General features: G+C 37.8%; 1 protein-coding gene across 5 annotated transcripts in view; it reads left to right on the top strand.

Moving 5' to 3' along the window:
* The window catches only part of DPP10 (dipeptidyl peptidase like 10), a 613760-nt gene that overhangs the window by 315936 nt on the left and 279355 nt on the right, over positions 1-18469 (top strand). For all 5 annotated transcript variants that reach the window (XM_084892516.1, XM_084892515.1, XM_084892519.1 and 2 more), the window contains one exon: positions 10062-10136. In XM_084892516.1, the coding sequence (XP_084748642.1) occupies positions 10062-10136 (75 nt within the window). The remainder of the gene's footprint in view (positions 1-10061; positions 10137-18469) is intronic.

Here is an 18469-nt window from a genome sequence, read left to right as displayed (position 1 = left end):
TATTAAAAATAAAGATTGTTTTTTAAATGTTTTAGTGTATGGCTTATGAACCAAATCGATAAACTATTAATATGGCTGTTCACATTTATTGAATAAGAAAGATATATATGAGCCAGTCTACATATCTTAGTAGGTACTGATTCAATACTCTTAAACACTGCTGATTTGTACCAGAGCATTTTCTGCATGTTTTTTTTTTTTTGTAAAATATTCTAATATCAATAAGATGCCTAGTGCCAAGAAAAAATGATAATCTATGACTATGTTTATACAAAGTGAATGTTGTAGGTTTTACAAAGAAATATCATTCAAGCACTATACTAAGTAAGTAGGCAGTTAGGGAAAGAGAACATGGAAAGAAAAATAAATAAAATATGTTATTGTTTTGTTTAGAGCTATGCACTAGCCTCTTCCCCTTTCCTGTTATTTGAAGCCAGGAAGAGAAAGAGACACATGCCTTCTTTTCTGGCTTTTCTTGATCATCTTTTCCTCTTTATCCACTGCAGAGTAACCATCCCCACTCCCCCAACGCCTTAAGTAAGAGTGGCTTTCTAAAACCTTTTCTTATGATTACTTTATGACCATGTATAGACTGCTCTCTAAGAGAAACATAAGTCAGTCAGAGAAAGACAAGTATCACATCATCTCACTCATGTGGCATCTAAGCAACAAAATAAACTGACGAATGGGGTAGATCCAGAAACATGGAAGCAGGGAACAGAGTGTGGAATTTCAGAAGGAAGGCGGGAGAGGGTGGGTGGGTGAAAGATAATCAACCAAGGACCTTGTATACATATATGCATGGCCCATGGGCACAGACAATGGGGCTGTGAGTGTCTAGGACAGAGGGTAGGGGTGGGCTGGAGGGAGTTAATGGGTGGGAAAGGGAGGATATATGTAATATTTTAAACAATAAAAGATTATTAAAAATAAAATAAACATATTCATAAAATATACTTTACACATATTTGAAAAGTTAATACTTTACCTTTCTATAATAAGAGATGCCTTTTCTAAAAATTTTGTCAGGTATCCATCTATTAAAAATGAAATTCAATAATGAGGGAAGTTATAGCCAAATAAGTTAAACATACAATGTGTGTGTTGGAACTCAGTTGCTCCTTTATCCTCTTCTCCATTATGCCAACTGTCAGGTCCAAGCCCCTCTGCCAGGGTTTGGACCTTCTTGGAGACCAGATGGTAGATGGAAAAGCCATGGGAAGTTGTAGGTGTTTGAGAGAATCTTTGTTGTAGGTGCCAATGGCCAAGTAGCCTTTGGTAACAAGGAGCCACTAGACAAAACAGTTCTTCAAAGCAAAGTCCCACAGACTTTGGTAGCCGCACACCACCTACTTAACAATACATCCTTCCTGCCAAGGTGTCGCCTCCTACATAGGAGCTAGTTATACAGGAGCCATCCTTAAAGTAAAGCCTCACCAAACAGCCACACCAGCCATCATCTGAGCTGCCTCTCACTAACTGGCTACTTGCTTGCCAGTATCTTATTTTACACTAATTAGATAAAATAAGCTTTTTGCCAAATAGTGACCTCAGTCTTTTGGGTTATAGAAGAGCTCGCTTGCGCAGTGCATAGATTTCTCCATCCTTTGCATCTGCATAGAGCAACTCAACCGTGAACACTTGGATTAAGATTTCCATACTTGGGACATCCGGTGTAATCTGAATAGGGCCTTCATACTCTAATTCACCTTGAGCATCCAATGTACACTGAATAGGGTCCACGGTCCACACAGTGTGTGTGTGTGTGTGTGTGTGTGTGTGTGTGTGTGTGTGTGTGTGAGAGAGAGAGAGAGAGAGAGAGAGAGAGAGAGAGAGAGAGAGAGAAATAGAGAGAGAGAGTTTGGAGGGGTGGAGGTGGAGAGAGCAGGAAGAAAAGATCATAGGACCCACTAAGACCTACCTTCCTGTTTTCATCATTCTCTAACTGTTGAAAATGTGCCACTTACATTTTAAGGCTTAGAGAATCACTCAGTTCCAGTGTCTGGACTAGTATGTTTTTGTGGGTGGAGGGTACGTAGAGATGTCTTTACATATTTTTATCACCAGCTTCTTACAAGTTCTAGAACAATACTGACCTGAACTACATAGTTCCTGTGCTTCTGCCATTTATCTATCGTAAGGTAACCAAGTCCTTCTTATCAAATTATGTTAATGTTATCCTCATCTTCATTCTTCTCCTTTGCTCAGTCCTTTCCTGGCCTCAAGTCATACAAATGTATATTTTACATTTTCTGACACTTCAGACATTTAAGTTTATGTTTAACGATTTCTTGCCATGAACTTTAATGCCTGACATCTTGGAACACTATCATCTTATTTCCTTTTCTAGTTATAATGTTACTGACAAGAGGGAATCATTGCAATGGAGCATCTTAATAGGGACATTACTGTGGCAATAAAAAATGTAAATTGCAATTTCAAACAACCTAGAAGGGCAATCATGAACAGTGATCAATGATCAGATGAATTGCACATATAATTATACACATGTGAGGTCAGATGAATCATTTGAGCTGAAAAGGACAGGGGAGGGGAATGGGGAGAATTAAAATATTTCAGAGAAATGCAATGTGAATAAAGAGCAGGCAAAGGTGATGATATTGCAACAGGTGAGCAGGTTGAACAAAAGTATAAGAGAAAGAAAACACATTTAAGTGATAAAAGTAGTGGTAAATAATATTCATTATAACTGCATTGTTACTATTTCACCCCTAGTAGAGCATGTTCTTTGAGGGGTTTTGCTCTGGTTATCTGATGAGGGTGGATTTTCATTGGATGTAGACTTTCACCTCATACTCCACATACCTGATTGAGGATGACACTCCCCGGTAGCTGTCTTAAACTCCAGGCTTTTGTACAAAAATCCTTTATATCCCTATGGATGTGTTCAAGGGATTGTATCCATAACACATCTAAATTGTGCTTGTCTAAAATAACATTTTTCTAAAAAAACAAAAAAAACAAAAAAAAACAAAAAACAAAAAAAAACGCCCAGCCAGTGTGGCTCCATGTTTGATCATTGACCTATTGACCTATGAACTGAGAGGTCATGATTTGATTCCTGGTCAAGGCACTTGCCTGAGTTGCAGGCTCGATCCCTGGTAAGGAGAATGCAGGAGGCAGCTCTCATCATTGATGTTTCTATCTCTATTTCCCTCTTCATTCCTCTCTGAAATCAATAAAAACATACTTTCAAAAAAAACAACTTTTTTTGCTTCTTCCCAGCTTAGTTTGCCGTAACAAGATTCACTGAGTAATAAACACTTGAAAAACCCAGAATGTGTTTTGTACACATCCTTCTTTCTATCTTCAAATGTAATAATTAAATCCCTTTGTCTTTTGCATACATCCCCTCTCCTCTGTGCACTTGCTTCTTCTTTAATATTTAAAATCACCTGGTTTTTCATGAGAGCCTCTTACAATGTCTTAGGACTTAAAATGTCAACAGATCCATTCCACTCTTGTACCAGAGTAATTATTCTAAATTCAAATCTTATTCTGTGGCTTTAAATTTCAGCATTCATGAAAACAGTGATCAGTTCTGCCACATTCACGTAGGTAATAATGCTTGTGTCATTAATATAATATTAGCAGGAATCCATGGGGCTCCGCGCCCACCACCCCCACCCCCGACCTCTCCTGGAATCTTTTCTTTTTATCCAAATCTGAGGATATGTTTTTATTGATGAGAGAGAGAGAGAGAGAGAGAGAGAGAGAGAGAGAGAGAGAGAGAGAGAGAGAGGGAGAGAGAGAGAGAGAGGATGGAAGAGAGATGTGAGAAACATCAATCAGTTGCCTCCTGCATACACCTCAACTGGGGATTGAACCTGATACCTTTTTGGTACACTGGATGATGCTCCAACCAATGAAGAACCCAGGCGGGGCTCTCCAGGAATCTTCTTAAGCTATTTATGAATTTTGTGGAAGTTATTCTCATAGTGTATCTGTAATTTTATTCAACTGAAGAAAAACTCCATCATGAAATGTTTTATGTACATTACCACCAAATATACAAAAATGATATTGTTCTGTCCTTTAAATCCCATATCATCTACTTTTCCCCCCTCATTCCTAAATTGTTTTAAAATATTTTTATTGATTTCAGAGAGAAGAAGGGAGAGGAAGAAAGAAATATCAGTGATCAGAAAGAATCATTGATCAGCTGCCTCCTGCATGCTCCCTGCTGGGGATCAAGCCAGCAACCCAGGCATATGCTCTAACAGGGAATCAACCTTGCTTGGTTCATGGATCCATGCTTAACTATTGAGCAGCACTCGCCAGTCCCTTCTCTCATTCTTATGGCTGTTATTGCTTTACCAGAAATTAGCAACTGGCAGCCAGCCACTAGGCAAAATCTGCCCCCATATGTATATTGAAAAGTATTAGGTTATAATTTAAAAATCATGAGATTCTAAATTAAAACCTGATTTTTAAGTTATCTTAAAAAACTTGGAAAACTAAAAATTCTATATACTCTATTCCTGTAAGATAACAATTATTTGAAGCTGAGGGACTCCTGCCTCTTTTAGGCAGCTTTAGGATTCCATTTATCCCAAACTTATTCAGACATCTGAATTTTTTCACTCCATGCCCAGTCCATTAAGGCATTTGAGTTGTAGGCCCTTGCTCTACTGTGGACTACAGAGAAACATAGGACTTGTCTTATCTTGCCCAATATGGGATAGAGAAAACTTTAGTGGAGTTTGGTTCTCAATTTTGCAACTTTGTAACATGTTCAGTGCCTACAATGAGGCTTGTCATATTGTGAATGTTCAATAAATGAGTTCTGCCAGAATAAAGTGATATATGCAAAAGAGGTATTACAAAATCTCCCTAAGCTTCTTGAAAGCATGCATTTGCCTCTCAACTTGATCAAATGTCTTGTCTTCCTTGTTTAATTGCTTTAGTTAACCACCTGCTTGTTTAATTTTCTCTGTTTATTGTCACCTTGCTTGACTTTAATTGAACATTCTTAGATGGCCGATTTCATGCATTTTAATGTCCTTTATACCACTTTCAGTGTCAAAAAATACACTGGTGGGCATCATTGCTAAGTATTGCTAATAATGATATGTGGATAATATTTTTGCATTCATTTCTTCAATAGCGATGAAGTGATTAAATATGTAGGTCAGATAACAGCATTATTGGCAACAATGAATTTTACCGAAACCCTAATTGGAAGCCATATAAAATTGACACTCAACCAAACTATATTGATGTCTATAATTTGGGTCAGTGTAGACCCCGAGGTCTCCTGTGGCTGCTAGGAGGAATTAATTTCCCAGCCACAGCAGATGATAACATTAATGACTTACGCTAGGAGGGATTTGCCTGAGAACTCCAATGTTCCTTGACTAAGCTGCAAGGATGTGTTTCTTATACGCGTTATCATCAGCAAGTCTCTTTGCAGCACCAGTGACCTGGGTACCACTCTCTAAATTCAGAGATGGTTCAGCAGCTTGGCCCCTGGAAAGATATTTGGAAAGTTTCCCAGTACAGAAGCCCTACATGAGCTGGAGGCAGGAGAGTGATAATTAATAAAGTGCCAGACTAGATAATTGTGAGATCTATAAAAGATACTAAAGTGTTGTCTCTGGAGGCACAGAAGCACCTGTGAACCTGTGAAGTTTGTGAGTGTGAGGAACATCACAGGGGAGTGGGTGGGGACTAGGGAGGAGTGCTTCTTTTGAAATAATTCAGACTCCAGACAGGGAAGTTCTTTGGAGGGAGGAGAGAGACACTCCTGCTGGTGAGATAGTGCAGGATTAATGAAAGGAAGTACTCCTGTATAATTTTGTGATGTGTGTTCTTTTGTGAACTTCAGACAAGTTTAACTGTGGCGTTAGTGTTTTCTAATCTTCATAGCACAGATGATGGCATTGCCCTCTTAACCCTATGTATTTATGTATTTACTTATTTGTTTGTTTGTAATTCTCACCCATAGACATATTCATTGATTTTTAGAGAAGGAAGAGAGATATATTGATGTGTCTCCCTACTCATCACCATTGGGTCCAGGGATTGAACCACAACCTGGGGATGTGCCCTAACCTGGAATTGAACCTGTGACCTTTCTTTATACAACCAATAAAGACACACCAGCCAGGGCTTACCTGATTTTTAAATAACAATTAGACTCCCCTTACTGTGTAACAATTCACCTCCTGATATAATAATGTTGAGTGAGATGACCTTGAGTTTTCAATGTCACCCTATATTCCCCACAGACTAATGTCTACCAAGTTTCAATGTACATCAAGTTAATGAGAGAGGTCCTGGTCAAGTAGCTCAGTTAGAGCATCCCAATTTCCCAAGGTGGTGGGTTCCATCACCAGTCAGGGCACCTATAGGAGTCAGCCAGTGAATGCATAAATAAGTGGAAAAACAAATCAATGCTTCTCTCTCTCTTTCTCCACCCTCTTTCTCTCTCTCAAAAAATCAATTTTCAAAAATAAGTTAATGAAACTCTAAGAATGGTGAAACCTACCACATGGTGTTGTCATGAGGAGGATTGAGGATTATTGAAAACTGCAAAAATCTAAGCAATTGATAGCCTATAATAAATGATAGATCCCATGGTAGCTCCATTGTTGCTTTTGTTATTGTCATTGCTCTTGAAATGTTTGTGTTTTTTTGTGCTTTTTTTTGAGAAAAAAAATAACTGAATTTTATATGACTATTCTGGCCTTCTAAATATCTTCTCATACATGGATTGTACAAGGTGTATGCACATGGAGGGACAAATATATGTTTAAAGTTGTTCATGTGGAAAATAATATAATGAAGATAATACAAAAATATAAACCTACAATATTTTTGGCCCACCCTGTATATAATATATACAAAAATTGAAATGTTAGCATTGCCGTATAATATTATTTTTCTCCCAGACCACTCTACTCTCTTGTTAACCTTGCTCAGAGATTAAACTGTGTTATTTCAACCACAATGCTCTGACCCCACCTGGTTGACCTACAATTCCATTCCATTCTGATACTAACTACCTAGACTCAGTGACGATCATACAGAGTCAGGGCTTCTGACTGCCCCCACTTCAGGTAACAACGTCAGGTCTCCAGATCCCAGGCTCCCTGCCTTTCTGCTGAACCCGGACACAAATTCATCTGTTCCCCCTTCAGATTTAATAATTCTCTAGACGAACTCACCGAAAGTTGTATATAGTTGATCTTTGAACAATGGGCGGTTAGGGATGCCAACCCTTACTCAGTGGAACCTTCTTGTATAACTTTTCACTCTATAGTAGGTCCTTCACATTAGTGCATTCAACCAAGTGGGGATAGAAAACAGTTATTTTGATCCCCAGGAATCCGCAGGTCAGAAATTACAGTTTTGATTGCAAAAATACTGTTTTCCATCCTGATTGGTTAGATCTGCAGATGTTGAACCCAGGGGTGCAAAGGGTGAACTATATTTACTGGGGGGAGGGAGAGGGATCTGCATACAATTACTAGTATACTGGCATAGTTCAAACCAGTGCTGTTCAATGTTCAGTTGTACTTATGATTACTGTGTTACAAAGGATGAGCTAGATGAAGAGGGAAATAAGGTGGATTCGGAAGGCCCAAATCTCTGTCTGTCTCTGTGGAGCTGGGTGTGCCATGCCCCTAGTCCATTGCTATGTTTAGTAACAAGGAAGCCTCTTTAAATCTTATAAATCAGAGTTTTTATCCAGGTCTCATTACCTAGGCATGCCTGATTAAATGATGTGCCAAGTGACTGAACATCTCCTGACCTTCCACTCACCCTGACCTAATGAGGAATTTGGATCCCATGGTGGCTGCCCACATCCAGATACCTCTAGCTACTCATCTAGCAGCAGAACCTCAAATTAGTTTGTTTCAGCATAAACCTGGGATGTTCAATGAGGATTAGTTATTAACAAAAGACACTCCTATTGCTCAGAAAATTCCAAGGACTTTAGGAACTCTGTACCCAGAACCTGAAATAAAAAGCCAAATATATATTTTTATTACTTTATGCAAACTTTCCCAAATACTCATTAGTCAGTTTCTTACCTTGTTCATTGGGTTTTGGGGATTTCTAAATGAGAAAATCTTGACTTCACCCTTTTCTGTTCATCAGAAAAGTGCCTTGATATAAGGTGTACAAAATTATTAAGATGTATATCTGTATTCAAAATGGGTTGCCTAAAATTCATATTCATTTTATATTCTTTGTATTTTGTAGATTTTTGATGCATCAACTCAATTTGCTTCTTTCTCTTTAATTATTTTTTTTTATTCCTTACCTGAGAATATTTTTCCCATTGATTTATTAGAGATAGTAGAAGGGGGAAGGGAGAGAAAAGAGGAGGAGAAGAAGAAGAAAGAGGAGGAGGAGGAAGAGGAAGAGAGAGGGAGAGAGAGAGAGAAAGAGAGAGAGAGAGAGAGAGAGAGAGAGAGAGAGAGAGAGAGAGAGAGAGAGAGAGTTAGTTGAGAGAGACAATTGATTGGTTGCTTTGCCTTCTGCATGTGCCCCAAAAGGTTTGGGGATTGAACCTGTAACCAAGGTATGGTGCCCTTGACCGGGAACTGAACCCATGACCCTTTGGCACATAAGCTGACACTAACCACTGAACAATGCCAGCCAGGGTTGCTTGCCTTCTCTTTTGATAGGAAGTTAAATACAATCTCTACTTAAAATAAAATTATTTCTCTACTTTCAATGTATTTTGCCTTCATTTTATTTTCAACTTTTTTCTGACATCAAGTGTATTCAAAGATAAAATTATAGGCTCAAAATCAATGAAGTACTGGGTCATTTTCCATGCATATATATATATATATATATATATATATACACAATAAAATATATTTTTGTGTTTTAATCTGTTTATCTCTAGAAGTTTACTTTAAAGATATTCTGTCTATAATATGTATCTTCTTTCAATATAAATATACAACATGTAAGAAAAGTACAGAAATCATGATATTACATAATGCAGCGTTTTTCAACTGCTGTTCCGCGGCACACTAGTGTGCCGCGAGATGTTGCCTGGTGTGCCGTAGGTGCAGATAAGACAAGAATTTTATAATTTTTCACTATTTTGTTTACTTAATATTTCATAATAAAGTAATTATAAAATACTTTCTTTGTGTTTATTTGATTCCTATTCAAGAGAATTACTTTATATATAGTCAATATAGGCACAGAGTTAAATTTTTTAACATTTTCTAATGGTGGTGTGCCTCGTGATTTTTTTCATGAAACAAGTGTGCCTTTGCCCAAAAAAGGTTGAAAAACACTGACATAATATAACTATGTCTTTTCATTTTGATGAATATGCAAATATAAAAGCATTTTGCTTACTTAAGAATTTCATTGAGTTTTTGCTTTTTATTTCTTATAAGGAAAATATAGTTTTATAGTGATAACATGTAGAAAAAATATGGTAGCAATTATTTTATTAATGAAATGTTTACTATAGCCTCTCTAAGTATTTGTATTCTTCTGAATAATCACACATACATATATGCATGTGCATGTCTACTACAGGAATTAGAATACCTATTTAACAGTTTATGGGTTTAACAGAAATGATGTGTTTTTTTTTTTTTAATATGTGTATATCTAAATGTATGCTAACCTGTTATTAAAGACTAGAGGCCCGGTGCACAAACTTGTGCACAGGTTGGGTCTACTGGCCGGCCGGGTGGAGGGTCTGGAGGATTTGGCTGGCCAGCCCCCTCCCCCATCAGAGCCAATCAGGGGGGCCTGCTGGCCTGGGGGAGAGACCATGGGAAGTTGGCTGACCAAGGGGAGGGACTGCACCAGGTTGGCCAGCCAGCCCCCTACATCGGGGCAGATTGGGGGAGCCTACCAGCCCAAGGCAGGGACCATGGGAAGTTGGCTGGCTGTAGGAGGTTGGCTGTGGGAGTGCACTGACCATCAGGGGTCAGATCGTGTGTTGTGCATCTTCCCCCTGGTGGTCAGTACACATCATAGCGACTGGTCATTTGGTTATTCGGTCGGTTAGGCTTTTACGTATATAGGTAATTGTTTTGTTTTGTTTATAGGGAACCTTCAAAGCATCAAGACATTCTGTTTCACCAGATTTGAAATATGTTCTTCTGGCATATGATGTCAAACAGGTAATGACGTGATCTCCTTTGTTGTACTTTTTCTTGCAATGCATTCAGGTGGCATTTATAGTTTTCCTGAGTTATCTACTCATCTAGAGAAATCTTGGCTTATCTATAGCTGCAGGGGTCACTGATGATCAATATTGCACAAAAGAAGTTCTTAGTCAATGTCCTAGCAAGTACCTGGTGCAGTGGTCCTCCAAGTCTATCTCTTTCAGAGGGGAGTGTTTCAGTTTAGCTGGTCTGACAAATGGGAGATTTTTACCTTTTCAGGGTAGCTGTACTCTATACTTGAGTGTTTCATGTGTGTATAAACTAGGGAATTATCTTAATGGCTGTGCCCTGGATGGCAGTGTGGATGATGGGAAGGGACTGGTGAGAACATTTATTTAAGTTATGGTGAATGTGTTCTTTGGTGGTATTTAAGCATAAGCCTTATGGTTGAAGAAAGTTCTGAAAGTGGTGCAAGCCAAGAAATTAATTCTGAAGAAATAAAATATTCTAAATGCAATTGGGGTTTTATGATTTAATGTCAGCTCCACAGCACAATTAGAGCAGTACTATGGTTGAGTATTTAGTACTTACGATGTAATTCTCACTGTTAAAAAGCAAAGTAAATGTTGAAAAGCCAGTTCAGCAGATTAGATTCTGTGGAAAATAAATGACTGGAAATCATTCAAGAAAGTTTTATGTGCTTTAGGACAGACAATAAAAATTTATAGACTTAAGGCAGAGAGCCTCATATAATGCATTGAAAGCTTTTTAGCACATAAAATGTCACAGTTCAGTGGACCTTCTGTTTGATGGTTTTAGTTGTTTGAATTAGGCATGTACTGTATGGTTAATGAGTTTATGTTTTTATTTAAAATAAGCAATTTACACTGAAAAAAAGAGTAAAGGAGATTGCAATCAAAGAAATTTTTTTTCTATAATGCATCCTGGCCTTTTTACCTCAAATTTTTCTTTTGTTATCCCTATTTAGTTGCATTTTTGAAAATCATGTGTAACAGTAGAAAAAAATGCTTGATTTTTGTAAACAAAACTATACAATATCCCAAACTTAAAAAAAATATATATTATTTTAACTGAAAATAAGTGTTATATTAAACTGATAATAAATTGTTTATGTGTGTTTTTTAATCAGGTCTCAGTAGCTACAGAACTTAAGGTTAAGTGGAATTGGCAGAGGAATTGACACTATACTAATAAAATGGTAATATGCTAATTAGACAGGTTATCTTCCAGATATCTTTCAGGTCGTCCTTCTGGATAAATCCATGGTGACAGGGCTGATACAGAGGCAGTTAGGGGATTCAGACTGGCAGGGGAGAGCAGTTAGAGACAAACAGGCTGACAGGAGAGAGCAGTTGGGGGATCAGGCTGGCAGGGGAGGGCAGTTAGGGGCAACCAGGCCAAAAGGGGAGAGCAGTTAGGGACAAAGGCTGGCAGGAGAGAGCAGTTAGGGGGATCAGGCCAACAGGGGAGGGCAATTAGGAGCAACCAGGCTGGCAAGGGGAGTGGTTGAGGAGATCAGGCGGGCAGGCAGAGTGATTAGGAGCAATTAGGCAGGCAGGTGAGCAGTTAGGAAAAAGGATGTCCAACTGCCAGTTTAGGCCCGATCCCTATGCTGCCGGCCGGGGTAAGGGACACCCCCTCCCATGCACAAATTTCAGGCATTGGGCCTCTAATAAATCAATAAAATGGAATAATGAACCCAGAAATAGTCCATACAAATAGGCCTAACTGATTTCTGATAAATGCTGGCAGGGGAGTGGTTAGGGAATGATCAGGCTGCCAGACAGAAGCAGTTAGGGGCAATTAGACACCAAGCAGGAGAGCGGTTGGGAGCCAGCAGTCCTGGATTGTGAGAGGGATGTCCCAGATTGGATATGGTGCAGGTTGGATTATGGGACACACACACACACACACACACACACACACACACACACAGTGCACAAATTTCATGCACCAGACCTCTAATATATATGGAGGCCCTAACTGCTTCCCTGCTGGCCTGAATGCCTCTAACTGCCCTCACTTGCCAGCCTAGTTGCCCCTACCTGCTCTCCCCTGCAATCCTATTGCTTCTAACTGCCCTCACCTGCTGGCTTGGCCACCTCTAACTGCACTCCCCTTTTAGCCTAATCACCCCTAAATGCCCTCCTCTGAAGGCCTTGTCCCCAACTGCTCTCCCTTGCAGGCCTGGTCCCTCCCAACTGCCCTCTTCTGATGGTCTGATTGCCCCCAACTGTCCTCTATGGTGGCCATCTTTGACCATATGGAGGCAGCCATCTTGTGTGTTGATCCTTTCCAACTGCCCTCCCCTGCCCACCCGGTCACCCCTTATTGTCCTCCCTTGCTGGCCTGGTCACTCCTAACTGCCCTCCCCTGCAGGCCTGGTTGCCCTCAAACTGCCCTCCCCTGTGGCCTGATTGGCTACAACTACCCTCTCCTGTTGGCCATCTTGTGATGGCCATCTTGTGTTTACATGGAGGCAGCCATATTTGACCACATGGGGCAGCCATCTTGTGTGTTGGAATGATGGTTAATTTGCATATTACCTCTTTATTCTATAAGATAGAAAATGGGCAAGGACATGAGACATTTCTTTGAAGAGGACATACAAATGGTAAATAAGAACATAAAAATGCAGTTAACATCATTAGCCATTAAATAAATGCAAATTAAAACAAGAAGGGTTGCCACTACTCTCATATCAGAATGGCTAAAATGAAATAAAAATGATTATACCAAATGATGGTCAGTATTCAGGGAAACTGGATCAGTCATACATTGCTGTTGGGAATGTATAATGGTAGTGCTGCTCTGGAATGTAATGTATAAAACTAGGTCAACTTTGAGTACTTGAGCAAAATATGTCAAGATTATATGAGAATATAATTAATGCCAAAAATGTAAATTAATGTATTAAGAAAATGTTTATATTGGCTCTCTCTCTCTTTTTTTGTTTTTGTTTTTTGTTGTTGTTTTTTAAATTTCAGGAAAAATGATAATGAGTCCTGGATTATTTTATTAAGAAAAAATGATCAAACTAAATTTCACAATTTTATTTCACTTCATTTATTTACTATTCTATTTATTCATCAATTGTTTGGTGGATGCAACTGGAATAGACATTGTATAAGTTTGTGTGTGTGCATGGGAATAAGCTCAATTAGGAAATATAGACTCTGGTGGAAGTAATATGACCAATTGTATCTATCACATACAACAAGGTAATCATGCTGGAGAGGGAAGTACATACTAAACATTGAAGATCAAATGAGGAAGAAAGAAAAGCATTGCAGAGGTGCAGACAACATGGGACTTCATGGGAGCAGCCTTGTCTTTGAGGGATAGAAGCCAATTCAGACTTGTCCACAGATTGACACTTTGGGCTTAATAAATTTTTTAAGCCCAAATTAGAGAAGAACGTGAAATCTCATTCTATTTTATACACTTTATACTAAGGCAGCAATTGGGATTATTGACAGTTTTAGAGTAATTAATTAAATGTCATGCTTACCGTGTGTGTGTGTGTGTGTCTATGCACACGTGTATAATGCCCATTAACAAAAGTGGAAAGAAACAATCACACAAAATCCAACCACCCAAACACAAAATCCAACCACCCACACTCTAAAAGTATTTTTGTGTGTTTAATTCCTTTTATCCTCCTTTATACATAAAAGTGGGGAAGCAGGAGCTACCATAGATACTATCCATTGTTTTAGGTCCATGCTATTATCCTGATTTCAGAAAAGAGAAAAGTTAATCTCCCTGAAAAGCTGGAAAATGCAGGATCAGACAGATTTAGAAATGTATCCAAGGTCTTTCAAGTAGGAAATACTAGCTGCACCCTAGCAAATTGGCTTTGTAAGATGATTTGTCTCTATCTTCATTACAAGGCAAATGAGCTGAACTAGAAAAGCTTAAATAAAGGCTGGATTCCAACTTGTAGAGAGTCTACTGGTAGTGATGGTGCTTAACTCTGGCTGCCTCTGCTGACTGGTCTTAGTGACGGGTGGGGATCTCTGTGATAGTTCAACTCTTTTATGCCAGTCTCCTCATGGTTGCAGTACTTGTCTGACCCTTGTAGCATCTCAGTTGGTGACTCTGTTGACACAGAAACAGAATCTGAAGCAAAGCAAGAAGAAACCTTTAGGTGCATGCCCCTGAAATACTGGAGAAAGGAGCAGGAAATCAGATAATCTGTAACATTTCCCTGTGTTTATTTAGATGTTAAATTTGCATGAGTAAAGGTCAAATAAATAGAAAAAAAAAGTTCTACTTATATCCAGATTGTTGAGGTTATCCAACTCTTTTTTTTTTTTTTAAGGATGTAACAAATATTTAAGAGAAATGTGTATATAATAAACACTATATTATTTGGCCAAGAGAAGAAGATTCTCTCAGTGTTTTTGTGTTGTTGTTTCCCCTCCCCCCCCCTCTCTAGCTTGTGACCATCAATATGAACACTGGTTGATATAGCTCAGCAGGAGTTTTCCTGCTTGAATCCTCACATCTGCTCTCTTGACTAAAAGATGGAGGAAGGATGAATGACAGGTCCTGGAGAGAAAGACATAATATCACTTATATGTGGATTTTAAAAGCCAAACTCTTAAAAATAGAGAATCAAATGGGAGTTAGCAGGGTATGGCAGGTGGGGAAACAGGACAGATGCTTTTAAGGGTTCAAATTTAGAACAAGTAATAAATAAGCCTTAGAGATATGACACAGAGCACAATAAACTTAGACAAGAGTATTATATTATAATCATCAAACTTGATAAACTAGAACCTAATTATCCCAACTACTTAAAGGAAAGGATAATTATGTAACATGGTAGAGGTGCTAATTATCCTTACAATAGCAATCACGCTGCAATATATACACACATCAAATTAACAGGTGGTACACCTTAAATTTACACAGTGTTAAATATCAAATATATTTCTAATTAAAAAAAGTATTCTCGGCATGAAGGTGTAATGTGCTTATATTATTTCTTGTTTGAGAAAATGTCTCAGCCCTTTAATGGTTTTCCTTCAGTCACTCTCATGCCTTTTGATCAGTTCCCACACTCGGGCTAAATTGATCTTTATGAAAAGAAACCATTGTCATTCTCTGTTTAAATCTCTCCAATGCTTTCTGGGATAGAGACCAAAAGTCATAACACAACCTACAAGGCAGGTCTTCCCAGCCGCACCTCCCATGACTCCCCAGCTGATTTCAGCATCTTGGGAATTCCTACAGTCCCTGGAAACACCATGTCCCCTCCCATCACGGGGTTTTCACTACTGAAGCAAACCTTGCCCCCTTGTCTCACCTTCATAGAGATAACTTGCTCTTACTCTTCACATGTCAACTTAATCATTCTTTTCTTCAAACGTCAGAGCCATTCCAGACTTCTCTCACTCAGTGAAATCTGCTATCCTAAGTTTCATGGTCCTCTCCATCCTCTTCATAAAATTTATCACAACTACAATTGTCTGACACAGTTTCTAGCACAGTGTTACTAAAGCAACAATAACAATAGAACTTTAATATATGAATTGATAAACCAGAACCTCTAGCAGATTTTCCTTAAAATTCCCGGTAAAAGTAAGTGGCCATTTTCTATGCTTTCTTAGAATTCGTTTTATATTTTCATCTTAATGTCCTTGTTATTATATTCAACATGTCCATCTATGAGTACATTTCCTTGACTAAACAATAAGACCCTTAAAGTCAACAACTTGACTTCATATATTTTAATGCCCAGACAGTTTTTGTTTTTGTTTTATAGCAAATGGAACATAGTAAATGGGCAAAGTTTGTGGAAGTAAAGCATTGATTCTCAATCTTAGCTGCACATGAGAATCACCTGGAGAACTTAAAAATTGTTAATGCTTAGGTTCCACCCTGGAGACATCCTGATTTAACTGGTCTGGGATACAGCCCAAATATGGGCATTTAAAAACTCCCCAGGAGATTATAATGTGCATCGAGGTTTGAAGGCCTCTGAATTAAAGTGAACTGGTCAGTTCCACCTGCTGAAGAAAGTTTTCTACACTCCAAACAAGGGAAGGCCCAGAGATAAAAAATATACATGTATATCAGTCTTTTTATACTGCACCTATTTTGTGTCAAAGTGTTTACTTGTATTCCTTATTTCTTGCAATTTCTCTCCAGAATAGTTGATATTACCAGTATTTTCATTTCTAGTAGAAATACAAAGGTGATTCCCAAACTTACCTAATATGACTCCAGATTGATTTTTTTTTTTCTTTTCTGGAATAGCAGTTCTCAGTGTATGTTCCCAGAAGACAGCACCAGGGTCACCTGGCAGCTGCTGGCAATGCAAATTCGGCTCAGAGCCACTGAACCAGCAAGTCTGGGGTGGGGCCCACACTCTGTGTTTAACTAAGGCCTCCAGGAAATGCAGCTGAATGCTTATGTTTGAGAATCACATCTGTTTAGCGGGTCCTATTTCTCCAAATCCAAAGTATTGCATCTGAGAAAATATGTAATTAGCTAGAAGTTACCCATGTACATAACAATGATTTGGGGGAAAAATTAACATTTGCAACAGATGATCTAATAATATTTTCTTTAGTATTTTAAAATTGATCCTGGATTTAATGTCCAACTGTTCCTTTCTGGACTTGGACACTGGGCTGGCCTCATTTGCCCTTCCAGATTGATGCTTAATCTGGCATGTTATAAACACATGTGGCATAGTGGGGAGTGCATAGGATTTGGAGCAAAATACGTGAGTTTATATTTAAGCTATTCATACTTAATTTTATGGTTGAAATGTTGCACAGGCACAGATTATGAGGCTAGTCCAATGAATATTTACAAACTGAACACATCCCTGTAATCATCAGCCAGGTCAAGAAGCAAAACATTACTGTGCTCCTTGCCAGTCACTACCCAGCACAAGGGATACCACTGTTTCAGCTTCTAACAGCTTGGTTTGTTTTGTCTGTTTATGTACTGGAGAGATGATAGATGATAGATAGATAGATAGATAGATAGATAGATAGATAGACAGACAATAGATAAATTCATACAGTATGTATTATTTTTTTGTGTTCTCTTATATTCAGCTTATGTTTGGGAATATATTCTCATCATTCAATAGTTGGATATCATTTCTCAGACTTTTGGCTAAGAGCAAGCAGAGTATCTGTTCTTATAAAGTCAATAATTGGATAGTCCCATATTCTTTTCTCTATTTTAGGGTAATCTGCTACCTATATTATAGTTTATTCATTCTGCTGCTGAGTGGACTATAAAATGTGTATATTTATATGAATAATAGATTTTGGCTTCAGATTATTGATCTAATTCTTCCTTTCTTATCCATTGCCCTGTTTCTCCTTTGGCAAGTGTTTTAATAAGGGCTGTAGAGGAGGGAGCAAATCTCTGTTAGGTACTCAAATCATGCTTTTGATGAGGAAAGTGTGTTTGTCACTTAAACCTCTCAAAGGCCATGCTCCTTTGCCAGGGACCTCATTTACTGCACAAGTAGGAGACTTAGAGATGCTCTCTACCATAATGGCCCCGCAAAGGAAAGAGCTGGGACACAGCCCATCTTTCTAGTTAATACATCACGTCTTTGAATTTTACTGACATATTGAAAAAGCTTTTACATGTCTTCAAAGAATTATTCTGTACTCTGGTATAATTATTTTTCTATTCATTTCATATAATATCAACTGTATCTTAATTTATTAACTACAAAATAAGTAGAATTTTATGTGGCATATTATTATTTGCAACACTCAGGTAGCATGCATACCTGACTTATACATTTTATTTTTATATCTGCTTCTTAGAAGTTGTTTCTCAAAAATAGCACACTAAATTATTGTAGAACACATTGCAATGCTATAAATTTAAAAATATTTTTAGAGGATTAAAATATGTTTCAAATATGAAGAAATCTAGATGTTATATATCTTGATGATCAGAATATTTGTGGTTGAGAATTGTAATCTAGTATTTGACATTTCCCATATCAGAAAAAATATTATTTTCTGTTATTCTTGAGTCATGTTAAATCATAAATAGTATTTATTATTTAAATTCAGTTTGCTTTATGTATTATCCCAATACATTTGAAACTATTAGCCCATTGGAATTATTTAGTAATTGTATTTTTTTAGCCAGCCTTGAAAAGGCAAATGCTTTTTATATATACATTTCTTTTTTAGAAAAGAATACAAAAATGTTTTTAAAAACTCTTTAAAATAATGCTCATTTATATTTTTTTATTATTTGGTTTAACAATGCATATTCAATAGACTAATGAATAGTTTAATTAACTATTTATTTTACATTGTAAACTGCCT

The sequence above is a fragment of the Pipistrellus hanaki genome, assembly GCF_964339955.1.
Source record: "Pipistrellus hanaki genome assembly, chromosome: 8".
Lineage (NCBI taxonomy): Eukaryota > Metazoa > Chordata > Mammalia > Chiroptera > Vespertilionidae > Pipistrellus > Pipistrellus hanaki.
Note: the sequence above shows the minus strand (reverse complement) of the source record. Positions and strands in the feature narration are given on the sequence as shown.